The sequence below is a fragment of the Heteronotia binoei genome, chromosome 2, assembly GCF_032191835.1.
Source record: "Heteronotia binoei isolate CCM8104 ecotype False Entrance Well chromosome 2, APGP_CSIRO_Hbin_v1, whole genome shotgun sequence".
Lineage (NCBI taxonomy): Eukaryota > Metazoa > Chordata > Lepidosauria > Squamata > Gekkonidae > Heteronotia > Heteronotia binoei.
In genome coordinates this window covers 180,582,069-180,607,707 of record NC_083224.1, presented here as the reverse complement: position 1 = coordinate 180,607,707, position 25,639 = coordinate 180,582,069, and the positions used below count along the sequence as shown (strand labels likewise).

The following is a 25,639-nucleotide window of genomic DNA, read 5'->3' as shown; positions in this document are numbered from 1 at the left end:
TAGCAGGAGCGCCTTTGCATATTAGGCCACACCCCCTTATGTAGTCAATTCTCCAAGAGCTTACAAGGCTCTTTTTTGTCTTGGAGGATTGGCTACATCAGGGGTGTGTGGCCTAATATGCAAAGGTGCTCCTGCTAGAATTCCACCCCTGGATGCAAGCAACCAAGACAATCTTTGCCCCAACAGAGCAGACAGAAACTGCAGGTTTTGGGTCAGTCAAAATGACAGTTTGCAATAGGTCCTGATCCAACCTCAGATGGCGGTTATTTTTATTTAAAATATTTACTGCAGGGTGCCTATCATGATCACATGTGGTTTGACCATAGCTATGCCTGAGCTGGATTGTACCTCCAGTCTTTGTAGTGAAAACTTATTTCCACTGACAGTATCTGCAAATCTGGGCTTTGCCCATCTTTGGTTTTTACAAGGGGCTATAAGAATATACAGAACACTTCCTCAAGTACCGTCTTTGCCAGCTCTCATCAAGTTGAAGAGTTATGTGTGAACTGAAAACCTGTACATTCCTGCATCAGCAGATGCTGCTTCAAAATAAAACACTTTCTTTCAGATTTAGTATTTCTTATTTCCTGCAACCAGCACACCAGCAACTGCCTCAACCAAAAAGGCAGAATAAACAGAGTGAGGCTCAGTACAGACATCACGTGAACTCATGGTTTAGTTCGGAAGCCCACAACCTTGATAAAACTGTGAGCACTTAATGGAATTTTGAGAACAGGTAGTGAGTGTCATGCCACAAGGGGAGCACAGCCACCACAAAATGGCTGCTATGAGGAGAGCATGGCCAAAAGCAAAATGGCTGCTGTGAGGACAGTACAGCAACCACAAAATGGCTGCCATGAGCAAAGCATGGCCAACCACAAAATGGCTGCCATGGGGGCTGAAGCTAATCACAGAATGTTGGGAGATTCCAAGCTAAGCATCTTCTTCATATGGAGGCAGCTATTTGTAAAAGGGTTCTCTCTGCAGACACGTAAGTAATACCTCTTGGCCTCTTTTGAAACACCTCTACTTCAACGCAGAGGGAAGCCAGGATCGGAACTTTGCTTTGGCGAAGAGATGCTTCAGGGGAAGCACAGAGTGGATGCCAGGAAACGCATCGGTGGGTCTGGCATACCACATTGCAAATCTGAGGCTCTATTAAACTAATTATATTTAGTATGATTGCTCAAATGTGAGTAGGCTTCCAGTCCTGGGTGGGGGCAGGGAATCCCCCAGATTTGCAGGCTCTGGCCTGCTGCCAACCAGCAGTCCAGCAGGGGAAGCCCCACACTTAAATCGTTGTCCCTGCACATCGTCAACAATGCACTAACATCATTTCTGGAAGTGATGTCATTGTGTCGGCAATGTCGGGGTCATCTCTCTACTCTTTGGGCAAAACTCTATGGGTTTTTACCATAGAGTTCCACCCCAAAAGTAGAATCGGAGCCAACATGATGACATCATTTCTAGAAGTGTTTTCAGCGCATCACTGATATCCCCGCTAAGGATGGGCATGAACGAGAAAAATTGTGATTCATTTCATTTTGGGGTTCATTCAGTCTCCAATTTGGTGGTTCAGGTCGGTTCATTTTTTTAAATTTCCCTAATGAATCTTGGTTCGTTTGGTTCAAGAAGGTGTGGAATGACCCCTGAGAAGGCTAGAAAGCACAAATGCACTATGACATACCCAGTGTGATGACATCACCTGGAAGTGATTTTATTGTGGTGGGCACATCAGTGAGGGGACACTCTATCACTTGGGGGAGAACTCCATGATAACCATAGAGATTTTCCCCAAGTGATAGAGCATCCCCCTAGTGATGTGCCTAGCGCGATAATATGACTTCTTGGTAAAGTCATCGTGCTGGTCACGTCACTGTGTGGACACCTGCCAATCAAGCATTGCCTGGAAATTAATTGCACTGGGCATGTCACAGCATAGAGACCTGCCAATCAAGTGTTTCCTGGAAATCAATTGCCTTGGCACTACTATGGTGTCACAGGACATACTCAAGCAGACATCCTGTTTTGGTCCCTGGGAACACACTTGCCACAACACAAGCCAAGATCCCAAGCAGGTCTGTAGGGGGACTGCTGGGGGGAGGAGAATGCAACAAAACCAGCCCTTGTCACAACAAAGGTAGTTTCGAATGGATCTCTACAAACTCAATCCTGGCTTCCCGAACTAACCACAGTTAACATTAAACTATGGTTTTATGTTATGTCTGCCAAAGCCTTTTTAAACCAAGACCTTTATTCAAATAGGTAACAAGAAAAGAAAAACCCATCTAGGTAACAGAGAATATAAAAAGTCGGATGCATTTGAAGGACGAACGCAGACTTTGGAAATCCCTTTTAAAAGGCTTGAATGGAAAAGGTCCAAGGCAGACTCAGAAATTCAAGGTGCCGATGGAGGAGACAGAGAAGTTCAAGTGCAGAATCAAGTGTGTTTTGATTGGCAGACAATCTAGGGTGAACAAGAGCCTTGGTATCCTACACTGAGGAAAGATGGCCAGTTTGGTGGCTGTATGCGGTGATGTTGTGCGGAGAACTGAAGTGTTATGCTGGCTGCCATTTTCTCTTTATTCTGGATCCTGCTTTTATTTCCAAGACTGAGTTTGTTCTTGTTATGGTGATGGTTGGTTGGTTCTGACCCATGTTTTGGATTTGAATGCACTGTGACAACAAGATGGCCGCTTCTTGGGAGTCGCTGGTAGGAAGCTGCTCTGGTGGCTGTCTCTAATTCACTGTCGGCACCTGGTTCCTTTGTAAACTGTATTCCTTTGCCTTCAGTCTCAGGTTGGCAATGCTGTTGGCCATATTCATGCCCTGGGCAGGGCTGGCATTGGTGCAGGAGGCTGAATAGGAGGCCATGGCACTGCTGGGAGAGACAAAAAGAAGAAGGGAGGGAAAGAGAAGTGAATCAAGACCTTATGGTTCAGGGGCAGCCTTGGCCATATAACTTACTGGCTCATGGAGCGGCAAGTGCTGCTGGGCTTGGCTTGCTCTTGAGTCCTTTAAACTTCCTGGGTCACCCTTGCTTTAGCAGGGTTGCCAACCTCCAGGTAGGGCCAGGGGATCTCCTGCTATTACCACTGATTTCCAGATGACAGAGATCAATTCTCCTGGAGAAAATGGCTGCTTTTGGAGAGCACAGTACTCTGCTGAGGTCCTTCCCCTCCCCTCCCCAAACCCTGCACTCTCCTAGGGTTGCCAGGTCCTCTTATTGCGCCAGGTGGGAGATTTGGGGGCATTCCAGGAGTGGGTGGGATGTTGCGTGACAGAAGTGACATCATCATGTCAGTGAAATAGGGAGCGATGCTCTGGTATTGGGGCCAAACTCTATGTGAAACTGACATCAAACCATAGAGTTTTGCCACAAAACCAGAGTGTTGCTGTGTAACATTCCCAAAGCAATGACATCATGCACATCAGGAATGTCACACACCAATGTCACTTTTTGGGGATGACACTGTTTTTTAAAAAAAGGTAAAGGTAGTCCCCTGCGCAAGCACCAGTCGTTTTTGACTCTGGGGTGACGTCGCTTTCACAATGTTTTCATGGCAGACTTTTTTACGGGGTGGTTTGCCATTGCCTTCCCCAGTCATCTACACTTTCCCCCCAGCAAGCTGGGTCCTCATTTTACCGACCTCGGAAAGATGGAAGGCTGAGTCAACCTGGAGCCGGCTACCTGAACCAGCTTCCTCTGGGATCAAACTCAGGTCGTGAGCAGAGGGCTCTGAATGCACTACTGCAGCTTTACCACTCTGCGCCACGGGGCTCTTGTGACTCCGTTTAGCAGCAAGTGAAACGAGAATGCAGGACAGCCCTATAGGTTGGAATCAGGTTAAATTTGCCACTAACTGTAGGGAGTGGGGGTAATTTCTGCCGATTCCTCCTGCCTGCTACAGACCCCCAATTTGCCCCTGATGCTCTTCTTGCGGATCCTCTGCTCCCCAAGCAGGCTAGCCAATCCCCAGGGGAGGCTGGGAGTTCTCCTGGAGTTACAATTGATCTTCAGATGACAGAGATAAACTCCTCAGGGGGGATATGGCTGCTTTGGAAGGTAGATTGTATAGCATTATATACTGCTGAGGTGTCTCCCCTCCACAAACCCTGCCCTCACCAGGTTCTATCCCCAAATCGTCAGGCTGGCGACAGAGCAGAATTTGGGTAAGAACTCCGTGCTGCAGCAAGGGAAAAGTTGATGCAGGAACATTCTGTTGCGCCCGAGGTGGCCAAACTGTGGCTCAGGGGTCGCATATGGCTCTTGAAGCCCCCACCACCCTGTTGGCCAGCTTGGAGAAGGCATTTGCCTCTTTAATTGACTTCTCCAAGCCAAGGCAGCTGGCAGCTTGGAGAATGCATTTAAAATTAAAGTTGCTTTATTTCTACCTCTCCGTCCCTCCCCCATCTATTTTCCTTCCTTCCTTCCTTCCTTCCTTCCTTCCTTCCTTCCTTCCTTCCTTCCTTCCTTCCTTCCTTCCTTCCTCCCTTCCTCCCTTCCTCCCTTCCTCCCTTCCTCCCTCCCTCCCTTCCTCCCTTCCTTCCTTCCTTCCTTCCTTCCTTCCTTCCTTCCTCCCAACCAACCAACCAATCAACATCTGACATTCATGTCTTGCAGCTCTCAAACATCTGACATTTATTCTGTGTGGCTCCTACATTAAGCAAGTCTGGCCACCCCTGTTTATGCTGACAGAAATGCCTTGTGTCAGTGGAGAATTAATTTAGTCCAGACCCACCCCATACATGAAGTTGCTTGTAACCGAGCAGGCAAATGCTTTAGCCTCCAGAAGAGCTGAACTCCTGCAAGGAGCTTCGCTTTGGACCAAGCATGCTCAACTCTTGTATAGTATATGTTGCTTGTCCTAACTGCTGACCACCAGATTTAAGAGTTTGTCATGCCTAAAAGTGCACTGACCTGGACAGCCCAGGAAGCTAAGCAGAGTCAGCCCTGGTTAGTATTTGGATGGGAGACCATCAAGGAAGTCCAGTTTTGCAACACAAAGACAAGAAATGGCAAACCATCTCTGAAAGTCTCTTGCTTTGAATATCCCATGGGGTCATTAAAGGCAGATGTGGCTTGGCCAATCAAGAGGGATCACAGCAGGGAGAAGAGAAGGTAAGCTGTGACTGGAAGCAAGGTGTGACTCATCGAGTGTCTCAAGAGTCAAATTGTGTTTGCAGCTTTCTAGGTATCTTCATTGCCATTTAAGAGATTTATCTACCCTTGAAAGGTAAAGGCCTGCTGTGCAAGCACCAGTCGTTTCCGACTCTGGGGTGATGTCACATCACGACATTTTCACAGCAGACTTTTTACAGGGTGGTTTGCCATTGCCTTCCCTAGTCATCTACACTCCCCGCCCCCCCAGCAAGCTGGGTACTCATTTGACTGACTTCGGAAAAATGAAATGCTGAGTCAACCTTGAGCTGGTTACCTGAACCAGCTTCCACCAGGATTGAACTCAGGTCGTGAGCAAAGCTTGAACTGCAGTACTGCATATTATATCATATATCATATCAATTTTATTTATATCCCGCCCTCCCCGCCGAAGCAGGCTCGGGGCGGCTAACAACACAATCAATACATTAGTTTTACAAGGTATTTAAACAAGCTAATTAACACATTAATTAAAATTCTGCTAAAACTCTAAAATCAATAAATTTAATAAAATTAACACATTGGTGCTATTGTACAGATGGCGAATTTCATTAGCAGTTTCCCCCTTAGTCGGTGAAGGCCAATCGAAAGAGGGTGGTCTTGCAGGCCCTGCGGAACTGTTCGAATTCCCGCAGGGCCCGCATATCTTACAACTCCGTGCTACTGCCCTTTATATTGCCACATAGCCAAGTGTTTGAAGCAGGGGGAGCTACGTAATTGGGACAGTAGAGGACCCTGATAGGAAGAGTCATCGATTTCCTGTCCGTGGTCCTGAAAGCAGACAGCCCAAGGGCAGGAGGAGCAGAGGGAGAGGATAACAGACCTAGAGGTAACTACCCTAGCACAGAGGGTTGAGGGACTCTGGAGGCACAGAGGTGTGAGCCAGCCGCTGTGGTCCTCAGATCCCTTAAAGGAGCAGAGTGAAAAAGGCTCAAGCAACTTATGAACACTGAGTTGAAGTCGGGGCTAGGGAGCACGGTGGGCTTGCCACTGTCAAGGCCATTTAACACCCCTGGCAGTGCTGTCACCCTCCAGGAGGATTTCAAGCGGGTTCAGCCCTATTTTAATCATTCCACTTGGAGATCAAGTGGAAGATGCTACCTGCTTCTCAAAAAAGAAAAAGCCTCAAGCAGCAGCCAATAAAGCTCCTGAGAGCAGGGAACCCATGACAGGCAGATATTTCGCTCTGCTCAACATTTTGCTCTTTCATACCCATAAGCAACTGTTGTTGTTTGATTGATTGGTCACCGTATCCCAGCTTGTGCCAGGCTCTGGGCAATGTACAAAAGAAGGCATAATGCCATAAAACCCAGGCTTTTTTGTAGCAGGAACTCCTTTGCATGTTAGGCCACGCACCCCTGATGTAGCCAATCCTCCAAGAGCTTAAAGGGCTCTTAGTAAACAGCCTACTGTAAGCTCCAGGAGGATTGGCTACATCAGGGGTGTGTGGCCCAATATGCAATGGAGTTCCTGCTACAAAAAAAGCCCTGATCAAAACTGAAGACTAAATTAAAAGAAATCCAAGAAGGCGTCCCTGAAAGTTTTTCCAATTTTCTGAAAAGTTTTGTAGATTCTGGTAGTACTAAAACTGCATGCAAAACTGGGGGTGAGGGGTAGGGGGATCCTCAACTCTACCAGTTGACTTTGCACTGGCTATGCAACCATTCCGCTTCCACCCCAACCAGACCTTTCCAGGAAGTTACCTTTGTAGAGTCTTCTCCTAGTAGCCATTAGGAAGCCCCTCGTGCAAACAACATCTTAGGAGGGTTGAGGAGCTATTTTAGAAAGTGTGAAAGGAGGGAGAAATAATAAGCCACGTGAGTACATTGGGTACTTCAGTTGAGTTGCCAGCTCTGGGTGGAAAAATACCTGATATTTGGGAGGGAAGCCTAGGGAGGGTGGGTTTGGGGAGGGGAGGGACCTCAGGAGATTACTACGCCTTAAAGTCCACCTTCTGAAGCAGCCATTTTGTCCAATAGAACTGATCTCTCTCATCGAGAAATCAGTTGTAATTAGGGTTGCCAAGCCCCCCCCCCCCAGTCTCTGTACCTATTGTACTATAGAGTTCCCCCCCAAAAAAGACTGCTAGAGCATCCAGGAAACCATAGAATTTTTCTGGAAATGCCTAGAGTGGCCAGCGAGCAATGTCATCTTCACGATGATGTCACTCGCAGGTGATATCATCATGCCAGCGACGTCGGGGGAGTTTCCCCCCACCGGCCCAGTGTGGGCCGGCAGTTTGGGAACCTCCAGGGCAAGAAAAAAACCCCACCCGGACTGGGGACTTAGCAGCCCTAGTTGTAATAGTGGGAGATCTCCATGCCCCACCAGAAGGTGGGGAACCCTATCAGGGATCACCCACATGACTTTAGGGTGCCCCGTAAAATGGTGGCACAAATTACATTGTGACACTTGGTGACAATGTTGGTTCTGTTGCTCCAGCGGGCTTTTATGGGTCAGAGACATTTTCATACCAGCTTGCCAGCCCCTCTACCTTGAGTAGGGGGCAGGTATAATGTAAGGGAAAGGAATTATGATATCCATAACTCTTTGCAAGTGAAAGCAGCCATTACAGTTGACGACAATATAAAGGAATTCAGAGGAGTCCAGCAGATATTACAACACGATAAGTTACTCCACTCCAAGACCACTGAAATCAATCAGGCTGAACCAGGACTGTACTTTTAGATGGCATTCAAAGGTCACTGGAGCTGTTGTTGTGCTATAGCAGTCATTTGGATCTGGATTCACCTGTGCAGACAAGACAACCTAGTTGCAAATAATAGCTATAGTGCAATATCCAAGAATGTGTTGATACAGCCAAAGACTCTTGAGTGGTCCTTCCTAATGCTTAAGAAGTCTCCCTGGTTTCTTCTCAAAGAACAAATTATACTCTTTTCAGGGAGCCTCAACTTTTTTCAACCTGCAGGCACCTATGGAATTCAGAAGCACTGCCAAAGCAACATTCTTAAAAAGAAGTGATGCCATCATGTTGGGGATAGTGCGTGATGACGTCCCTGTTTGGGGGTGGTGTTTCCCCTGTCAGTCATCGAACTCCCCAAAAGGGGGGGGGGAAACCCCACTGGAACCCTAGGTTTCCCTTTTTTAAGAGACTCAGCCACTGTCTGCTACTTGAGCAAAGACTTATGAAGCAAAGGGCTCCAACCCTTCCAACGTACTGCTGGGAGAACAACAGAAACTTGGTTAAAAAGGTCTTCTATTCTACAACTGTTATGCAGCTCCTGCATGCATACTAAATCACATGCAAATAGGGTATAAAAAGGTAAGGTACAAGAGTTGAGAATCTACCACAGCCTCCTTTGCTGTTCACACTGAGGAGAAGGTGGCTGGAGCCCTTTACCTGAAGATAATGGACTGAGCCATTGGTAGCCCTTTAGCCTTGCTCAGTTCAAAACACTGCCCCTATTAAATATTAGTTGCCAACTGGAAACATATACATCAGGAGTGGCCAACTGTGGCTCAGGAGCCACATGTGGCTCTTTTACACATATTGTGTGACTCTTGAAGCCCCCACCACCACATTGGCCAGCTTGGAGAAGGCATTTCTCTCTTTAAATCACTTTGCCAAGCCAAGCCTTCCTTCCATCCTTCCTTCCTTTTTTGTCTTGCAACTCTCAAATATCTGACATTCATGTCTCAAACATCTGACGTTTATTCTATGTGACTCTTACATTAAGCAAGTTTGACCACCCCTGGTATACATCCAACTACAGTGACTGTTAGAGATGGGACTCTAGGCTGGATGGACTAGTGGTCTGGCCATTAGAACAGTCTTTAAGGTCTTAAGGCAGAGGACACTATATATGTTTCAAATATATCCATCTGCCTTTTGGCAGTTCCTCAACTGCCTTTTGGCAGTTCCTCAACTGTAAAAAACCAGGACCATTATGTGGGCCTTCATCACAAGACTATTGTTATGGATGGGTTAATTATAAAGCCCAATGCGCACCAAAAAATGCTAAAGTGAAAAGGCAGCTGTGAATCAGACAGACTGTGAACTGAAGTCATTGCTATTTCAAACAGCCTCAAACATGAGAACTTCCCAATTGTGCCCACAGAACCACTAATCAAGCCAAAGCTTCTCTTCTGGTTCTTTCTTGCCTTTCCCAATCCCATAGCAGCAAAAGGTGGTCTCATATTAAGCAAAACCCTATTCCACCCCCCCTCCCCCCCACCCATGGTTCACATTAGGTTTGTTTGTTTGACGTTGTGGTACATGGTCTTGTCAGAAGAGTTTTCAGTGAGTTTTACACAACCCTCCATTAGATTTTTTTTTTAAGGCAAAGGGAGGGGGAATCCCTATATTTCATAGGATAATCTATCAGCATAGCAAATGGTGGTGGCTGCCAATGGCGTGGGAGGAGAATAAAAAACGACTAAGCCTGGGAACCATTTTTCATTTTGGCAGGCGTTACCCCACTGTTGTGGAAATGTGGGATTTGATTATTATCAGACTGTAATTAGAGGACAGGGTCAGATATGAAAACAATACTGATGTGGGGAGCGGAAATGCAGGGCCAGTTTTATAAAGCATGACGACTGGGAAAAGGCAAGAAGCCATTTTCCAGGCCTTTTTGCAAAAGAGTGTTAGGGTCAAGTATAACCACAGTTTCTTTTAACTGCAGTCAGATTGTGAAAAACAGGATTTAGCATCTTAGCTTGCCCTGACCAGTGCTAGTTGACTGTAGATAGACATCTTTCGAACTAGGGCTACACCAAGGATCATGCCAGGATTAAGTCTAGATGTCTATGTTTATATATCCCGCAAAACTAGGGTTAGGAGTCACTGCCGAATAAACCAACTTCAAGCCACCCTGGTTAGAAGGATCCCCCCAAATAATGAGTTAGTGGAGTGGCCAGCATTCCCTGCAATCCCTACCATCCTGACCAAAAAGGAATAAGGCTCAGTTCAAACATGATGGCAAACTATTATTTCTTGAACTTCACCGTCTAGGATTGCCCAAATGGTTTGAATGACTCATAAGATTTATCCCTCATTGGCTGAGATTGCCCTTACAATAATGGTCAAAATTGAGCCTTGGAAATTGTTCCGCGATGACTAGGATTGCTCATATGATAAAGGTTTGAATTGAGCCTTGGAATTATACCTCATCGGTTAGGATATACCACATGATCATGGTGTGAACTAAGCCTTAGAATAATCTCTTACTGCCTAGGACTGCACATATGATTATGGTGTCAACTGAGCCCCAGGGTTATCCCTCACTGGCAAGGATTGTCCATAAAATCATGCAGTGTTCCCTGTAAGCTGAGTTAGTGTGAGCTAGCTCACAGATTTTTAGCCTCCAGCTCGCACATTTTTGTCTTCGCTCAGGAAGGATGACCCCAGAGCACAATAATTTATGCAGCAGCTCACAATTTCAATGCCAGTAGCTCACAAAGTAGAATTTTTGCTCGCAAGACTCTGCAGCTTAGAGGGAGCATTGCTGAAAAGCAGGGCTGTTTTGGTAGAAGAAGCCCAGCAGGAACTCATTTCCATATTAGGTCACACCCCTGACCATCACCATTGTTTTACACAGGAATTTTTGCAGAAAAAGCCCAACAAGAACTCATCTGCATATTAGATCACACCCCCTGACACCAAGCCAACCTGTGCATTCCTGCTCAAAAGAAGCCCTGCTGAAAAGCATCATGACACAATGTGAAAGAGAAATCCAAAGATTGTCTGGAATTACTTGCAGAGGAACAGAAGGCAAAAATGGCCATTACCAAGGAAAATGGAAGGGGGGGGGGAATGGCTATGAATAGCTATATTTAAAAAAAGGTGAGATCCCCACCCGCTCAGTGGATTACCAACCCCCATGACTTTCAAGGCAAAATAAACTAGCCCAGAGAACATTGTGTTCAGCACTGTGGCAAACTGATTCCATGATCGACAGCAGATGTGGCATAGTAGATAGAATGCTGGAATAGGATCCTGGGAGATTTAGGTTTAAATCCCCACTCTGCCTTGGAAGCTCATTAGGCCAGTCACATGTTCTCATCCTAACCTACCTCTCAAGGTTGTTGTGACAATAAACTCTGTTCTGAACTACTTGGAACCAAGGGAGGATAAAAATGAACGTGGACATATTTATCCGAATGGAATGTAGTAATTTAAAACCTGGGAAACAAATGTGAGATGTTTGTTTAAACAAACACCTGTGATGTTAATGGCTCTTGCTCTGTTGTGTCTGCCTTCCTGTGTTTCATAAAGTTTCCAGAAAAGCCAACAAAGGGACAGGTTGACAGTGCAAACACTAGTCTGGAGGGTGGGAAGGAGTGACTACGGCTGCTATTAGGGGAAGCAAGGTTTTTGTTGCATGCATGAAATGGATAGGCCAGGCTAGGCCAATCTCATCAGATCCTGGAAGCTAAGCAGGGTTGGCCCTGGTTAGTGCTTGGATGGGAGACCACAAAGGAAGCCCAGAGTTGCTATGCAGAAGTAGGCAATGGCAAACACCTCTGAACATCTCTTGCCTGGAAAAATCTACGGGGTCACTATAAATCAATTGCAACTTGATGGCACTCCCCACCACCACCATGAAATAATATTTGATGGAAAGGAGATAAATCAGGCTCAAAACTTATTTACTTTTGTAATAAAGGTGGGCACACCTGTTGTGAGATCCGGCAGTTTTGTCTACTTTTCCCGTATGCCCACACAAACAAAGCTCTCTCCTCCTTCCCTCGACCTCTTCTCCATCACCTAATAAAGATGCCGTCTCAGATACTACTTGGGTTTCTCCTATAATCTTCATCATCATTATCTAAGATGGTGGTTCTCAGCCTTTCATATCCTCCATCCCACCAATCGCACTCTCAAAGAACTTGGGTCCCACCAAAATAGAAACAAAACGCCCATTTTTCCATTTGTCACTTATGGTAAATGTTAAGGACTTAAAAGTTTCAGAAACACAGTGGATAATCCCTGGCAGGTAGAGTTGGAAGGAAGCAGCCCATCAAAGACACTCGCTAGTGGACAAGGGGTAAAGAGGCCTGTTAGAAACTCACCTGTATGGAGAAGCGGTCCCCCAGGAGAGATAGTCAGTGGGCCGTGGAGCTGGTCTCGGTACAATCGGCTGCTCCACTGCAGTCACGTCTCCTGAGTAGGACTTGAGGAGGGATGCATTCTTGTTGGCCAGCATGGCTCTCTCATTCCTGCGAAACTTGGCCCTCCTGTTCTGAAACCACACCTAGAAAAAGAGGACAACACATCCGTGACGGCAGTCCCATACAAAGGAGCAGGAGTGGAATTCTAGCAGGAGCTCCTTTGCATATTAGGCCACACCCCCTCTGATGTAGCCAATCCTCCAAGAGTTTACAGGGCTCTTTTTTGTAAGCTCTTGGAAGATTGGCTACATCAGTGGTTTGTGGCCTAATATGCAAAGGAGCTCCTGCTGGAATTCCATCCCTGCAAAGGAGTGAACATTTTTGCTGTTCGGACAGTCGGTTCATTCAAACTTTTCCCCCTCTGACCATTTACAAGAGATCTAGGATGTTTCATTTTCTGTCAGATTTTTAAGGTATAAACATGGCATGTCTAGCATATTTACACATGCACACACAAAAAAAATGCAGATTACCTATTGCAAATTTTAGCTTGTTTTTCCTCCAAGCAGTTCAGGGCAGTATACTCAGAGAATTGGATAAAAGAACATGAGACATATTCAAACCCATGTTAAACTATTAAACTAAGATTAGCCAGGGCTTCCTATGGATTATTTGCAATAATGATAAATAGATAAGAACATAAGAGAAGCCATGTTGGAGCAGGCCAATAGCCCATCCGGTCCAATACTCTGTGTCATACAGTGGCCAAAAGAACCAAGTGCCATCAGGAGGTCCACCAGTGGGGCTAGAAGCCCTCCCACTGTGCCCCCCAAGCATCAAGACTACAGAGCATCATTGCCCCAGACAGAGAGTTTCAACAATAGGCTGTGGCTAATAGCCACTGATGGACCTCTGCTCCATATGCTTATCCAATCCGCTCTTGAAGCTGTCTACTCTTGTAGCCGCCACCACCTCCTGTGGCTGTGAATTCCATGTGTTAATCACCCTTTGGGTGAAGAAGTACTTCCTTTTATCCGTTCTAACCCGACTGCTCAGCAATTTCATTGAATGTCCATGAGTTTTGCATTGTGAGAAAGGGAGAAAAGGACTTCTTTCTCTACCTTCTCTATCCCATGCATAATCTTGTAAACCTCTATCATGTCACCCCGCAGTCGACATTTTTCCAAGCTAAACAGCCCCAAGCGCTTTAACCTTTCTTCATAGGGAAAGTGTTTCTTTAACCTTTTCTTCCTAGGGAAAGTGTTCCAACCCTTTAATCATTCTAGTTGCCCTTTTCTGCACTTTTTCCAATGCTATAATATGTTTTTTGAGGTGCAGTGACCAGAATGGTACACAGTACTCCAAATGAGGCCGCACCATCGATCTCTGTCCCAGTTATTCTTCTCTGTAGGGACTTGGTGCTCTTTGTGGAGGTTTTTCTCAGTTTCTAAACCAAAGCTCCTTATTTGGGGGAGAATCTACATGACATCCTACTCTAACCATGCCTCAATTGTCCTTTACCCATCCTCTCCCAAACCTGCTTTACTCCATTCTCTTTGGGAAGATCACAGCCCAAATGCACCCTCACAATAGCAGTGAAGGTTTTTTTTTTTTTCTAAAAGTCCTGGAAAGGCTCTGTGGCAGCCCCGTGAGGGGAAATGATGGTGGTGGGCCTGCACAGAAAAATCCTGTGCGGAAGTTTCATTGCCAATGTGCATTCTTCTGCATTTGTGGCAGGAATGAAAGAGAATTCTTAGTCTCCCTGACCTGGATAGCCCAGGCAAGCCCAATCTCATTAGATCTTGGAAGCTAAGCAGGGCTGACCTTGGCCAAGTACGTGGAAGGGAGAACTCCTTGGAATACCAGGAGCAGGAGGCAGTGGCAGGCTGTATTGAACCACTTCTCTGAAATGTCTTAGCCCCACCAGGGGTGATCAGAAGTCACCATGACTTCCAGGCATGCAAGCACATACACATCCAACCCCCTCCCCTAAAAATAAAAAAAAGAATCCTCATTCTCTGAATAATCTCTGATTTGTCTTTATCATATTTGCATTTTAAATTATTACCTCTCACCCTGTACTTCCTGCGTTTCCTGGGCCTTTGACCCCTGCTGTTTATTTTTTTTTCATAACTTCATATATATATGTGTCTGCCTCATTGAGGATCAACATCTGATGATGTGGGCGGTATTCCACAGAAACTTACGCCACAGTAAAATACACTGTGAGCCCTCAACATGGCAGAAGACATCTGCCTATCTTGGCTGCAGCTGACAAAATCAGAGACCCCTAGGGTTGCCAGATCCTTCAGGCCACCAGTTGGAGAAGGGGGTGGTAGGGTTGCCAGCTCCAGGTTGGGATATTCCTGGAGATTTGGGGATGGAGCCTGGGGAGGACAGGGACCTCAGTGGGGTACAAGGCCATAGCGTCCACCCTCCAGAGCAACCAGTTTCTCCAGGGGAACTGACCTCTGCTGCCTGGAGATCAGTTGTGACAGCAGGGATTCTCCAGCCACCACCTGGAGCAAACCAGCAAAGAGCTATGCGGATAATGGAGCAGGAGAAAAAGGGTAAAAGAACCCACCGCGAAAACCAGCCTCCACAAATAATAATGCAGAGTTATAGAGGTATCAAAACAGTTTCTTCCAATATAAATATAAGAATCAATACATAAGGAAACCAAAAACTCACACCCAAAGTCACTTAAATGCAAATAAATGCATTTAGAAGAGGTGCGGGCAGTAGTTCTCACGGTAAAGTCACCCACGGAGCACAAGGCTTCCAGAAATTCTTACTCCCTACAGCAAGGCACAATGAAATGAACACGACGCGGCAGTACTTGATCCATCGTTCCGGTACAGTAAGGATTGTAAGCATATTGGGTACAAGTGTTTGTTAGCACCAGCATGTAAATTTCATGAGACTGTCTGTAAGCTCATAGAAGCTATAGCGAAACGACGGATCGAGTACTGCCGCGTCGCGTTCATTTCATCGTGCCTTGCTGTATGGAGTAAGAATTTCTGGAAGCCTTGTGCTCCGTGGGTGACTTTACCGTGGGAACTACTGCCCGCACCTCTTCTAAAGTTTGGACATTTATTTGCGTTTAAGTGACTTTGGGCGTGAGTTTTTGTTTCCTTATGTATTGATTCTTATATATATATTGGACAAAATGTTTTGACACCTTTATAACTCTTTGCATTATTATTTGTGGAGGCTGGTTTTCTCAGAGGGTTCTTTTACCCTTTTTCTCCTGTACCACCTGGAGCTTGGCAACCCTTTTTCTCCAGGGGAACTGATCTCTGTAGGCTGGAAATGAGCTGGAAATCCAGGGGATCCCCAGGTCCCACCTGGAGGTGGCATCCCTAGAGATCACTCTGGATTGATTACATTGGAAGATGTGACTCCTCCCTCCGGAAAAGAGCCTTCCCTACTTCTTTTGACCTGCTGGGCCTCTTTTTCCTACCTGGAAAGGAGATACAGAAAAAGAAAAAGGGGTCCAGCCTTTCCAGCAGGATGGAGAAGCTGCCAGAAGGAGACCTTCAGGAGCACGAAGAGCCCATCCCTTCTGCTTCCCTTGTGAGCGACTATAACAACTGTGACCCATGAGTGACAAACCACATAAGGTGTGAAGTGGTCCTAGGGTTCCCAGGTTCCGATGGGGGAGTGAGAGGTTGCCAGATGCAGGAAAACCGCTGGAAATTTGGGGGGTGGGGCCTGATGGGTGGGGCCTACTGAGGACCTCAGTGGGGAGCTCAGTGGGGTACAGTGCCGCAGAATTTTGTTGCTGCTGTTGTTTGTAAATTATGGTGTTTTTAACAATGTCATAAATAAATTTTATTTTATTTTTTTTAATTAAGTTTGCCTTGTCTCTAATAGCCTTGTGTTCTGATCTCATCCATTTGATGTTCCATTGACTCCTATAGCGCTTGGAGAAATGATTTGCGATTAGGAATGAAGAGGAAGGCTTCTCCCTTTGGTAGTGGAACTCTTATATTGAGATCCAACGGCTTATGTCCGGCTCAGGATTGGTTCCATAAGAGGGGGAAGGGAGGAGGAGGAGAAGTCTGATTTATACTCCATGCTTCACTCAGTGTCTCAGAGAGGCTTACAATCACCTTCCCGTCCTCTTCCCACAGCAGATGCCCTGTGAGGTAGATGGAGCTGAGAGAGCTCTGAGAGAACTGTGACTGACCCAAGATCACCCAGAAGGCTTCATCTGGAGTAGTGGGAAATCAGACCTGGTTCTCCAGATCAGAGTCCACCACTCTTAACCACTACACCAAATTGGCTCTCCTCTTGCTCAGAGACATGATTGTCTCCATACGCTGCATGAATGTGCCCCAGTCACATTCCCTCCTCTGTCTCTCCTTTCCAAGCTGCAGCAGACAGTCTTGAGAAGCCCGGGGCTGTCACCTGAGCAAAAGCAGCAAGCGTACATTTCTGGGATGGAGAACAGAGGGAGTGCCTCTATGGGATGCTCTGCAAAGCCCATACCCTGACAAGATTTTCTTTGGCAGCTCTACTTGGCCTAGCCTTTTGCCTCTGCTATGAATTTCATTTTAAAAATAGACATAAATTTCCCTTCTCTTTCCACCAAGTTCCTTCTGATTGTTAAAGCAGAAAAACGCGCTGCAGTTGCTGCTAGAACAGAATCGCTCTTTTTTCCACTCACTGTGGAATTTCATAGGCTTGATTTAGGTTTGTCTAGTCAGTTTGGGGACTGCCAGTTCCTTGAGAGAAAGAAGAAGAGGAAGATATTGGATTTATATCCTGTCCTATACTCTGAATCTCAAAGTCTCAGAGTGGTCACAATCTCTTTTACCTCCCCCCCCCCACATAACAGATACCCTGTGAGGTGGGTGGGACTGAGAGAGGTCTCACAGGGGCTGCCCTTTCAAGGACAACTGTGCGAGAGCTATGGTTAACCCAAGGCCATTCCAGCAGCTGCAAGTAGAGGAGTGGGGAACCAAACCCAGTTCTCCCAGATAAGAGTCCAAGTACTTAAACTCTACACCAAACTGACTCTCTGAATGTGGTCCAGCCCAAATGAAGCACCTTCAAGCCCTCTGGACTTTGAAAGTTAAAAGATTTCAGCACCAGTGGATCTGTCTCACTGAAATCAAATGCAATTTAAAACAGCATTGGTTTAATTATGCACTACTCCCCCAGAGCAAAAAGAGACCTTGCTTTTTAAGTGGGTCTTGTGAACTGTGGTTCTGACTTGGATGGCCTGGATCTCATCAGAGCTCAGATCTGGATCTCATCAGAGCTCAGAAGTGCAGAACTGGATCTCATCAGAGCTCAGAAGTGCAGGGCTTTTTTTATATCAGGAACTCCTTTGCATATTAGGCCACGCACCCTTGATGTAGCCAGTCCTCCTGGAGCTTACAATAGGCCCTGTATGAAGAGCCCTGTAAGCTCTTGGAGGATTGGCTACATCAGGGGGTGTGGCCTAATATGCAAAGGAGTTCCTGCTACAAAAAGAGCCCTCGGCCTGTCCCTGGTTGGTAACTTGATGGGAAACCACCAAGAAAGTCCAGGGTTGCTACACAAAGGCAGGCAATGGCAAACGACCTCTATCCATCTCTTGCTTTGACAACCCTCTGGGGTTGCCATAAGTCAGCTGTGACTTGACGGCACTTTCCACCATGATCTGTGGATGCAAGTCTGTTGCTTAGGCTGATCTGATAACTACAACATCCTATTGAAATTACGTGATTAACTATTGTGATTGGCAGTGCTTAACAGTCTTTGATCCAACAAAGTATGTTAAAACATGGTGGCTTCAAGGTCATCATTCAGTGTTAGACTCCAAAAGGCAAGATTCGAAAAGGAACTGAGGTAGTTGGTGACATGTCTAAAATTTGGAAACTGCTTTAAAGTAGAGGTAAGTCTGCAGTGCATGGAAATAACATTGTTTCAAAGAATCCCATCTGTTTCTCCTTCGTTTCTTTCTTGAGAGTTTCAGCACCTCTTTTTCCAGAAGAAAAGCCCCAATGATGGGGCACAGTGTTGATCTATTAGCTATCTAAAAATTAAAACTGATCCAACTCTGGCTGATTTAAGAGTAGGGTTCCCATTCCACCAATTTCGGGGCCTCCAACCCACCAGCACGGAGATGGCTGGTGGGGGAACCTCGCCCCCAAACAAATCAGCCAGTATCATAATGCCCCTGTATAAATCGATGGTGCGGTCTCATTTGGAGTACTGCGTGCAATTCTGGTCACTGCACCTCAAAAAAGATATTATAGCATTGGAAAAAGTCCAGAAAAGGCCAACTAGAATGATTAAAAGTTTGGATCATTTTCCCTATGAATAAAGGTTAAAACGCTTGGGGCTCTTTAGCTTGGAGAAATGTCGACTGCAGGGTGACATGATAGAGGTTTACAAGATTATGCATGGGATGGAGAAAGTAGAGTAAGAAGCACTTTTCTCCCTTTCTCATAATACAAGAACTCATGGGCATTCAATGAAATTACTGAGCAGTCAGGTTAAAACGGATAAAAGGAAGTACTTCTTCATCCAACGGGTGATTAACGTGTGGAATTCACTGCCACAGGACGTGGTGGCAGCTACAAGCATAGCCAGCTTCAAGAGGGGATTGGATAAAAATATGGAGCTGAGGTATTAGCCACAGTGTGTGTGTATGTGTGTGTGTGTGTGTGTGTGTGTGTATTGGCCACTGTGTGATACAGAGTGCTGAACTGGATGGGCCATTGGCCTGATCCAACATGGCTTCTCTTATGTTCTTAAAGGACTCCATCATTGCCCAATGTGCCCAACATGATGATGTCACCCAGAAGTGACATCATTGCACCAGGCACGTTGCACGAGGGACACTCTAGAACTTGGGTGAAAACTCTATGGCATCATAGGTTTTTTTTAACCCAAATGCTAAAGTGTCCCCCATGCAATGTGCCCAGTGTGATGACATCACTTCTGGGTGATGTCATTGCACCAGGCACATTAGATGACAATGGAGTTCTTTGGGGGTGAAGCTTCCTCCACTGGCCATCTTTGTGCCAGCAGGTTGGAGGCTCCAAAATTAGGGGAACTCTAAGCTGAACCCACCATGCTGTGTCAGAATTCCAAAAGTGCCAACAGGCTCCAAAAGGTTGGGGACCCCAGTCCAAACTATTTATAGCAGATTACTGGTAATAGCTTCAGTCTTGGGTTGCTATCCAAATACTTCTACTCCCTTGTACTGACATTGCTCCTGGAAGAATCCTCCCCATTCTTTAAAATGTTTTTAGGGCCCTGACCTTGATAGCCCAAGCAAGCCTGATCTCATCAGATCTCAGAAGCTGTGTAGGGCCAACCCTGACAAGCACATGGATGGGAGATCTCCTTGGAATACCAGAGCCAGGGGGCAGGGGCAGGCTTTATTCAGCCACCTCTCTGAATATCCTCCAGGCCCCAGTAGGGATCAGTCACCAGAGGTCCCCATGACTTCCAGGTGAGCAGATACACACATACACATGAACAAATAAAATAAAATAAAACATTCCTAGGAACTGGGCTCAGAATAAACCATGTAAAGAGATTTCTTCAAAATAAGGACAATTGCGTAAGTATTAATTTACATTGAGCAGATTGTTTGTCTCCTTGCAGCATGAACTTGAGATGCTTGGGATGCCCATAGACACATATAATCCTAGGCCATGTCCAGTGTTCCCAAGAAAGCTGGCCCATTACCTGAACCCTGGCTTCAGTCAGGTTGACCCTGCGGGCAAGGTCCTCTCGTACAAAGGCATCTGGGTAGTGCGTTCGCTCAAAGACCCTCTCCAGCGCCTGCAGCTGGCTGCTGTTGAAGGTGGTCCGGTTCCTTCTCTGTTTTCTCTTCTTCTTCTCTTCTGAATTCAGCTGGTCACCTGGCAGAGGAAAAAAAACAAAGTTGGATCAATGGCACAAACACACTGTATGTATTCACTCTCTCTCTAACTTTAATCAGAGCCAGTTTGGTGTAGTGGTTAAGTGTGCAGAGTCTTATCTGGGAGAACCTGGTTTGATTCCCCACTCCTCCACTTGCACCTGCTGGAATGGCCTTGGGTCAGCCATAGCTCTGGCAGAGGTTGTCCTTGAAAGGACAGCTGCTGTGAGAGTCCTCTCAGCCCCACCCACCTCACAGGGTGTCTGTTGTGGGGGGAGAAGATATAGGAGATTGTAAGCCACTCTCTCTGATTCAGAGAGAAAGGCGGGGTATAAATCTGCAGTCTTCTTCTTCTCCTTCGAATGAATATACGTTATCACCGAAATCCTCAATGTCCTTGTCTCAGAGAGATTGAAGGGAATGCAGGATAACATGGAAAACTGACAAAACTCCATCCTTAAAAACCTGGTACAATAAACTCTGGAATTTATATATCCTAGCAAAACTTAACGAAAAATCGAAACCATTAAGGGACTCTAACTACTATTCTGATATAGTGACTGTCTGGTTTCCAATTTAAGAATTCCTACAAGAAAGATCTGAGACACCTACTGTCATAGAAAAGGTAAAGGTAGTCCCCTGTGCAAGCACCAGTCGTTTTTGACTCTGGGGTGACGTTGCTTTCACAACATTTTCACGGCAGACTTTTTACGGGGTGGTTTGCCATTGCCTTCCCCAGTCATCTACACTTTCCCCCCAGCAAGCCGGGTACTCATTTTACCGACCTTGGAAGGATAGAAGGCTGAGTCAACCTGGAGCCGGCTACCTGAACCCAGCTTCCGCTGGAATCGAACTCAGTACTGTAGCTTTACCACTCTCCGCCATGGGGCTCTACTCTGCGCCACAGGTCATTTGAGGCTCAAAGTACCTTTCACCAACTGGTGCACCAGCTGTATCCTTTCCTTGGGAAACAGGATCTTGACACAAAGCAGGAGTCAAGATGCACCTTTAAGACCAACCAAGTTTTATTTAGGATGTAAGCTTCCGTGTGCTCTCTAAGCACACTTCATCAGACGAGGGGATCACAATTATTCATAGAATAGAATAGAACTGTCATAGAAGCGCTTTGTTTATGGTAAATGTATGTAGTTAGGGAGGGACGGTGGCTCAGTGGTAGAGCATCTGCTTAGTAAGCAGAAGGTCCCAGGTTCAATCCCTAGCATCTCCAACTAAAAAGGGTCCAGGCAAATAGGCATGAAAAACCTAAGCTTGAGACCCTGGAGAGCCGCTGCCAGTCTGACTAGACAATACTGACTTCGATGGACCGAGGGTCTGATTCAGTATAAGGCAGCTTCATATGGTCATATGTTCATATGTTATTTACTTGAAAAAAGAAATCTGACAACAGTGACATGGAAAAGTATTTATTTGTTCATACTGTTCAATAATACATAACTTTGTCTTGCTACATAACAAAATGACTAATAAAAATTATTGGGGGGGGGGCGGAAGAAGGAAATGCAGGAAATGCAGGAAATGCAGGAAATGCAGGAAGAAGGAAATGCTAACTTGCCATTGATTGTGCAAAGTTAGAGAAAAAGAGCATTTTTTTTTTGTGTTTGCTTTTTCTTGTCTTGTTATGGGAATACGGCACAAAAATAACAATTGGGGAAATAAGCAACTGTGGGGTGGAGCCTCTGGAGGGTGGAGTTTGGGGAGGGAAGGCACTTCAATGGGGTAAATGACATAGGATCCACCTTCTAAAGTGTCCATTTTCTCCAGGTGAACACATCTCTGTCTCCTGGAGATCCGTTGTGGTAGCTAGCAAGAGATCTCCAATCACCTAGAGACTGGCAACCATTGTCTAAACCAGCGTTGTGAACTGGTTCGGCCCTGAAAACAAAAAGACAGCCAGTGTAGGCTTTTAAGCGTTAGAGAGACCTGATCAGTTCTGTAGGTCTCGCGTGATCGTCTGGCCACTGTATTCCGGACCAACCGCAATTTCCAAATGCTTTCCGTAGGCAGGACTCACATAACACATTGCCGTAATCTAACCTGAATGTCTCCCAAGGCATGAATAATTGTGTCAAGATCCTGTTTCCCAAGGAAAGGATACAGCTGGTGCGCCAGTTGGTGAAAGGTGCTTTGAGCCTCAGATGACATATTTGGCACCCGCCCACGAGGCTAAATCTTAGCTCCTTCTGGATCCTTTCTGGCCAACGAAACCCACTCGAGCATACATCAAATATCAACACCCTGGTCAACCGCACTGTCTAGAAATCCATCTTGTCCGGGCTGAGCTTGAATGTTGCAGCCCACACCCGACCCGCTATTGACACCAAACACCTGCAAGCACTTTTCATCTAAGGATGCCCATAGATAGAAATGCAGCATAATGTCAGCCACATACTAATGAAACTTCATTTCAAATCCAGAGATTTCGTGTACATATTAAAAATGGGGAGGGATGGAATGTGGGGGGCAAGGTGAGACCCCAAAGCAGGACTCTTTTTCTAGCAGGACCTCCTCTGCTCCTCTGACAGCAATGAAGAGCCTGTGAATTTAGGGGGAGGTATTTGTGAACTTCCTGCGTTGTGCAGGGGATTGGACTAGATGACCCGGGAGGTCCCTTCCAACTCTATGATTCTATATTAGGCCACACCCCCTGATGTAACCAATCCTCCTGGAGCTTACGTAGGCCTTGTACTAAAAGCCCTCTAAGCTCTTGGAGGATTGGCTACATCGGGGGGTGGGGTGGCCTAATATGCAGAGGAGCTCCTGCTAGTAAAAGAGCCCTGCCCCAAACCACCCCATTTTGTAAATGCTATGGGGCAGAGCAGCAATATCCCAGCATTCTGGAATCAATTTATCAAACAGAAAAATGGAATCCCCAGAGTGAAGTGCCTCCAACCCCCATCCCAGGCAGTAATAAATCATGGAAGTTGCCAGGCTGAATCCATCAGTGTGGTCTATTCTGGTGGGCAGCAGCTCTCCAAGGCCTTAGCTAGAAGGCTTTCACCTCAGCGACTACCAGGGGTTGAACTGGAGACCTTCCACATGCACCGGCTCATCCTGGACTTGCCCACCCACTGGAACTCAACCTACTCCACGATTGTGCATTCAGCAAAGCAGAAGGGTGTGATGCAGGATGTCATTCCCTCCATGAATGGGGAAGAGGAGATCAGCATTGGCTCCAACGACAGGCTGGATGCTTGCTGATATATTAGAAAGCTGGTGGGCCTCAGTACCAAGACTAGCTCTGTCAGTTCATTCCGGAAGGTTCTGAGGCAGCACAGTGTGAGGTACTCTAACAAAATCTCTAAGCATTCTCAGGTAACCAGTAAAAAGGTAGTCCCCTGTGTAAGCACCAGTCATTTCCAACTCTGGTGTGACTACTCTGGTATGATTGGTGAGAGCCAGTTTGGTGTAGTGGTTAAGTGTGCAGGCTCTTATCTGGGAGAACCGGGTTTGATTCCCCACTCCTCCACTTGCAGCTGCTGGAATGGCCTTGGGTTAGCCATAGCTCTGGCAGAGGTTGTCCTTGAAAGGGCAGCTGCTGTGAGAGCCCTCTCAGTCCCACCCACCTCGCAGGGTGTCTGTTGTGGGGGGAGTAGATATAGAAGACTGTAAGCCTCTCTGAGTCTCTGATTCAGAGAAAAGGGCAGGGTATAAATCTGAGCAGGGGTTGTTTTGTAGAAAAATAGGTGGTGGAGCTCATCCAGGGATTGTTATGCAGCTGCAATACTATTCAATTGACAAGGAGGTGGAACTCTCAGAAGGAGGAGGTGGCTCAGTGGTAGAGGAGGAGGTGGCTCAGTGGTAGGGGAGGGACAGTGGCTCAGTGGTAGAGCATCTGCTTGGGAAGCAGAAGGTCCCAGGTTCAATCCCTGGCATCTCCAAAAAACGGTCCAGGCAAATAGGTGTGAAAATCCTCAGCTTGAGACCCTGGAGAGCCGCTGCCAGTCTGAGAAGACAATACTGACTTTGATGGACCAAAGGTCTGATTCAGTATAAGGCAGCTTCATATGTTCAAACTCTTAGAAAGGTTCAGGAGCTGTGCTCCTGTGAGCTCCCACTGAATCTGAGGTCTTCTTCTTCTAAAAAAGGTAACTGGTCCCCTGTGCAAGCACCAGTTATTTTTTATTCTGGTGTGACATTGCATCACGACGTTTTCACAGCAGACTTTTTATGGGGTGGTTTGCCATTGCCTTCCCCATCTACAGACCCTCAAAATCTTCTGCCACAGAGAAGACTTGACACAGAAGATGGAACGCATGCCACAGATACTCCACCTTGGTGATCATGAAGTCTGCGTTAACTCTGCCAGATAATGCAGAAGACAAGAGTAATCCCATCTGCCATGCAAAATTGGCTTCCTCACCCAGGAACAAATTATAGCAAGAGAGAAGAATCAGAAGAAGGGAGATATCGGACTCTTCTTCCTCTTACTTGGCCTCTCCATCACCTACCTCCAAGTCTTCCCATATTCATTCTCCAGCCTATCTAGAGATACCACAAAATCTCCTGGGAACATGTGGGAGAGCTGCTACAAATTCTTTATCACACCCCTATTGGAACACAGGCTCTCGCTCATTTCTTTATGACTATTGGATCATATTCAGTACCATTTAGCTTGTCTTTTGTTCCGTTCAGTTCCCAGATCCCTTCCCAAAGAAAAGATATCTGAGAGATGAAAAACAAGTTTAAAAACTCACGCATAAAGAATGTCTGCTTTGGAAAGGTCATTGAAATTCTTCAGCTATTGGAGCATATTTAACATGCTTTGCAAAAATCAGACTTCGGGAAGGGTGGAATCATGTGTTTGCCACGTTTGGGGGGCATTTTGCAGGGAGGAGCCTGCAGAAGTGGGGGAACCCCCCCCCACACACCCCAGACTGAGAGGCTGCCTAGTTCAGAAGCAGTCAGCCTCTGAATTCCAGTGACAGGAGGCAATATCAGGAGAAGGCCTCTATCCCCTCTCGTTGGACCTCCAGAGGACCTGGTTAGCCACTATGAGAGACAGGATGCTGGACTATATAGACCAGGGGTCATTTCATAGAAAAAGAGGTGCCAGAGCTCATTAGCACAACTCATTAGCACAACTCATTTGCATATGCCACACACCCTGACATCACCAGAAGGTGTACTAAATTATACCAGCTCAGCGTGTACTTTAAAATGCCTCTTGAAGTATAATTGTCCTAATGAAACCTTACCCCGATCATACTTTTAAAAAATTACTTTCTCCTATGTGGCCACAGTGGCATGAGAAAGATTTCCATCTGTCTGCTTTAGATCTTTCGGTTATTTTCCCATTTTTTGTGGGGGAAAATATTAGAAAGTTTGTCCTATCTTAGAGTTCAGCAAAGTCTCACAGGGGATTTGAACAATGGAGCTCATAAGCAAGTATGGGGGGTGGGGTTAAGAAAGAAACAGCACAATAAAATTTAGAGCAGGGGTCCCCAACCCCCAGTCCATGGACTGGTACCAGTCCGTGGCCTGTTAGCAACTGGGGCATGAGTTGTATAATTATT

The 25,639-nt window shown here is 46.2% G+C and overlaps 1 protein-coding gene across 3 annotated transcripts in view; it reads right to left on the bottom strand.

The window, feature by feature from the left end:
• Positions 1-2,545: 2,545 nt before the first annotated feature.
• PRRX1 (paired related homeobox 1) overlaps positions 2,546-25,639 on the bottom strand; it is a 95,533-nt gene continuing 72,439 nt past the window's right edge. The window contains exons 2-5 of one of the 3 annotated variants that reach the window (XM_060233377.1): positions 19,931-20,106; positions 12,197-12,378; positions 6,865-6,936; positions 2,811-2,881 (exon numbers count right to left, since the gene is read on the bottom strand). In XM_060233377.1, the coding sequence (XP_060089360.1) occupies positions 6,882-6,936; positions 12,197-12,378; positions 19,931-20,106 (413 nt within the window). In that variant the 3' untranslated portion in view covers positions 2,811-2,881; positions 6,865-6,881. Of the gene's footprint in view, positions 2,882-6,864; positions 6,937-12,196; positions 12,379-19,930; positions 20,107-25,639 lie in introns of all 3 variants that reach the window. The other 2 variants (XM_060233375.1, XM_060233376.1) reach the window with 2 other exon arrangements.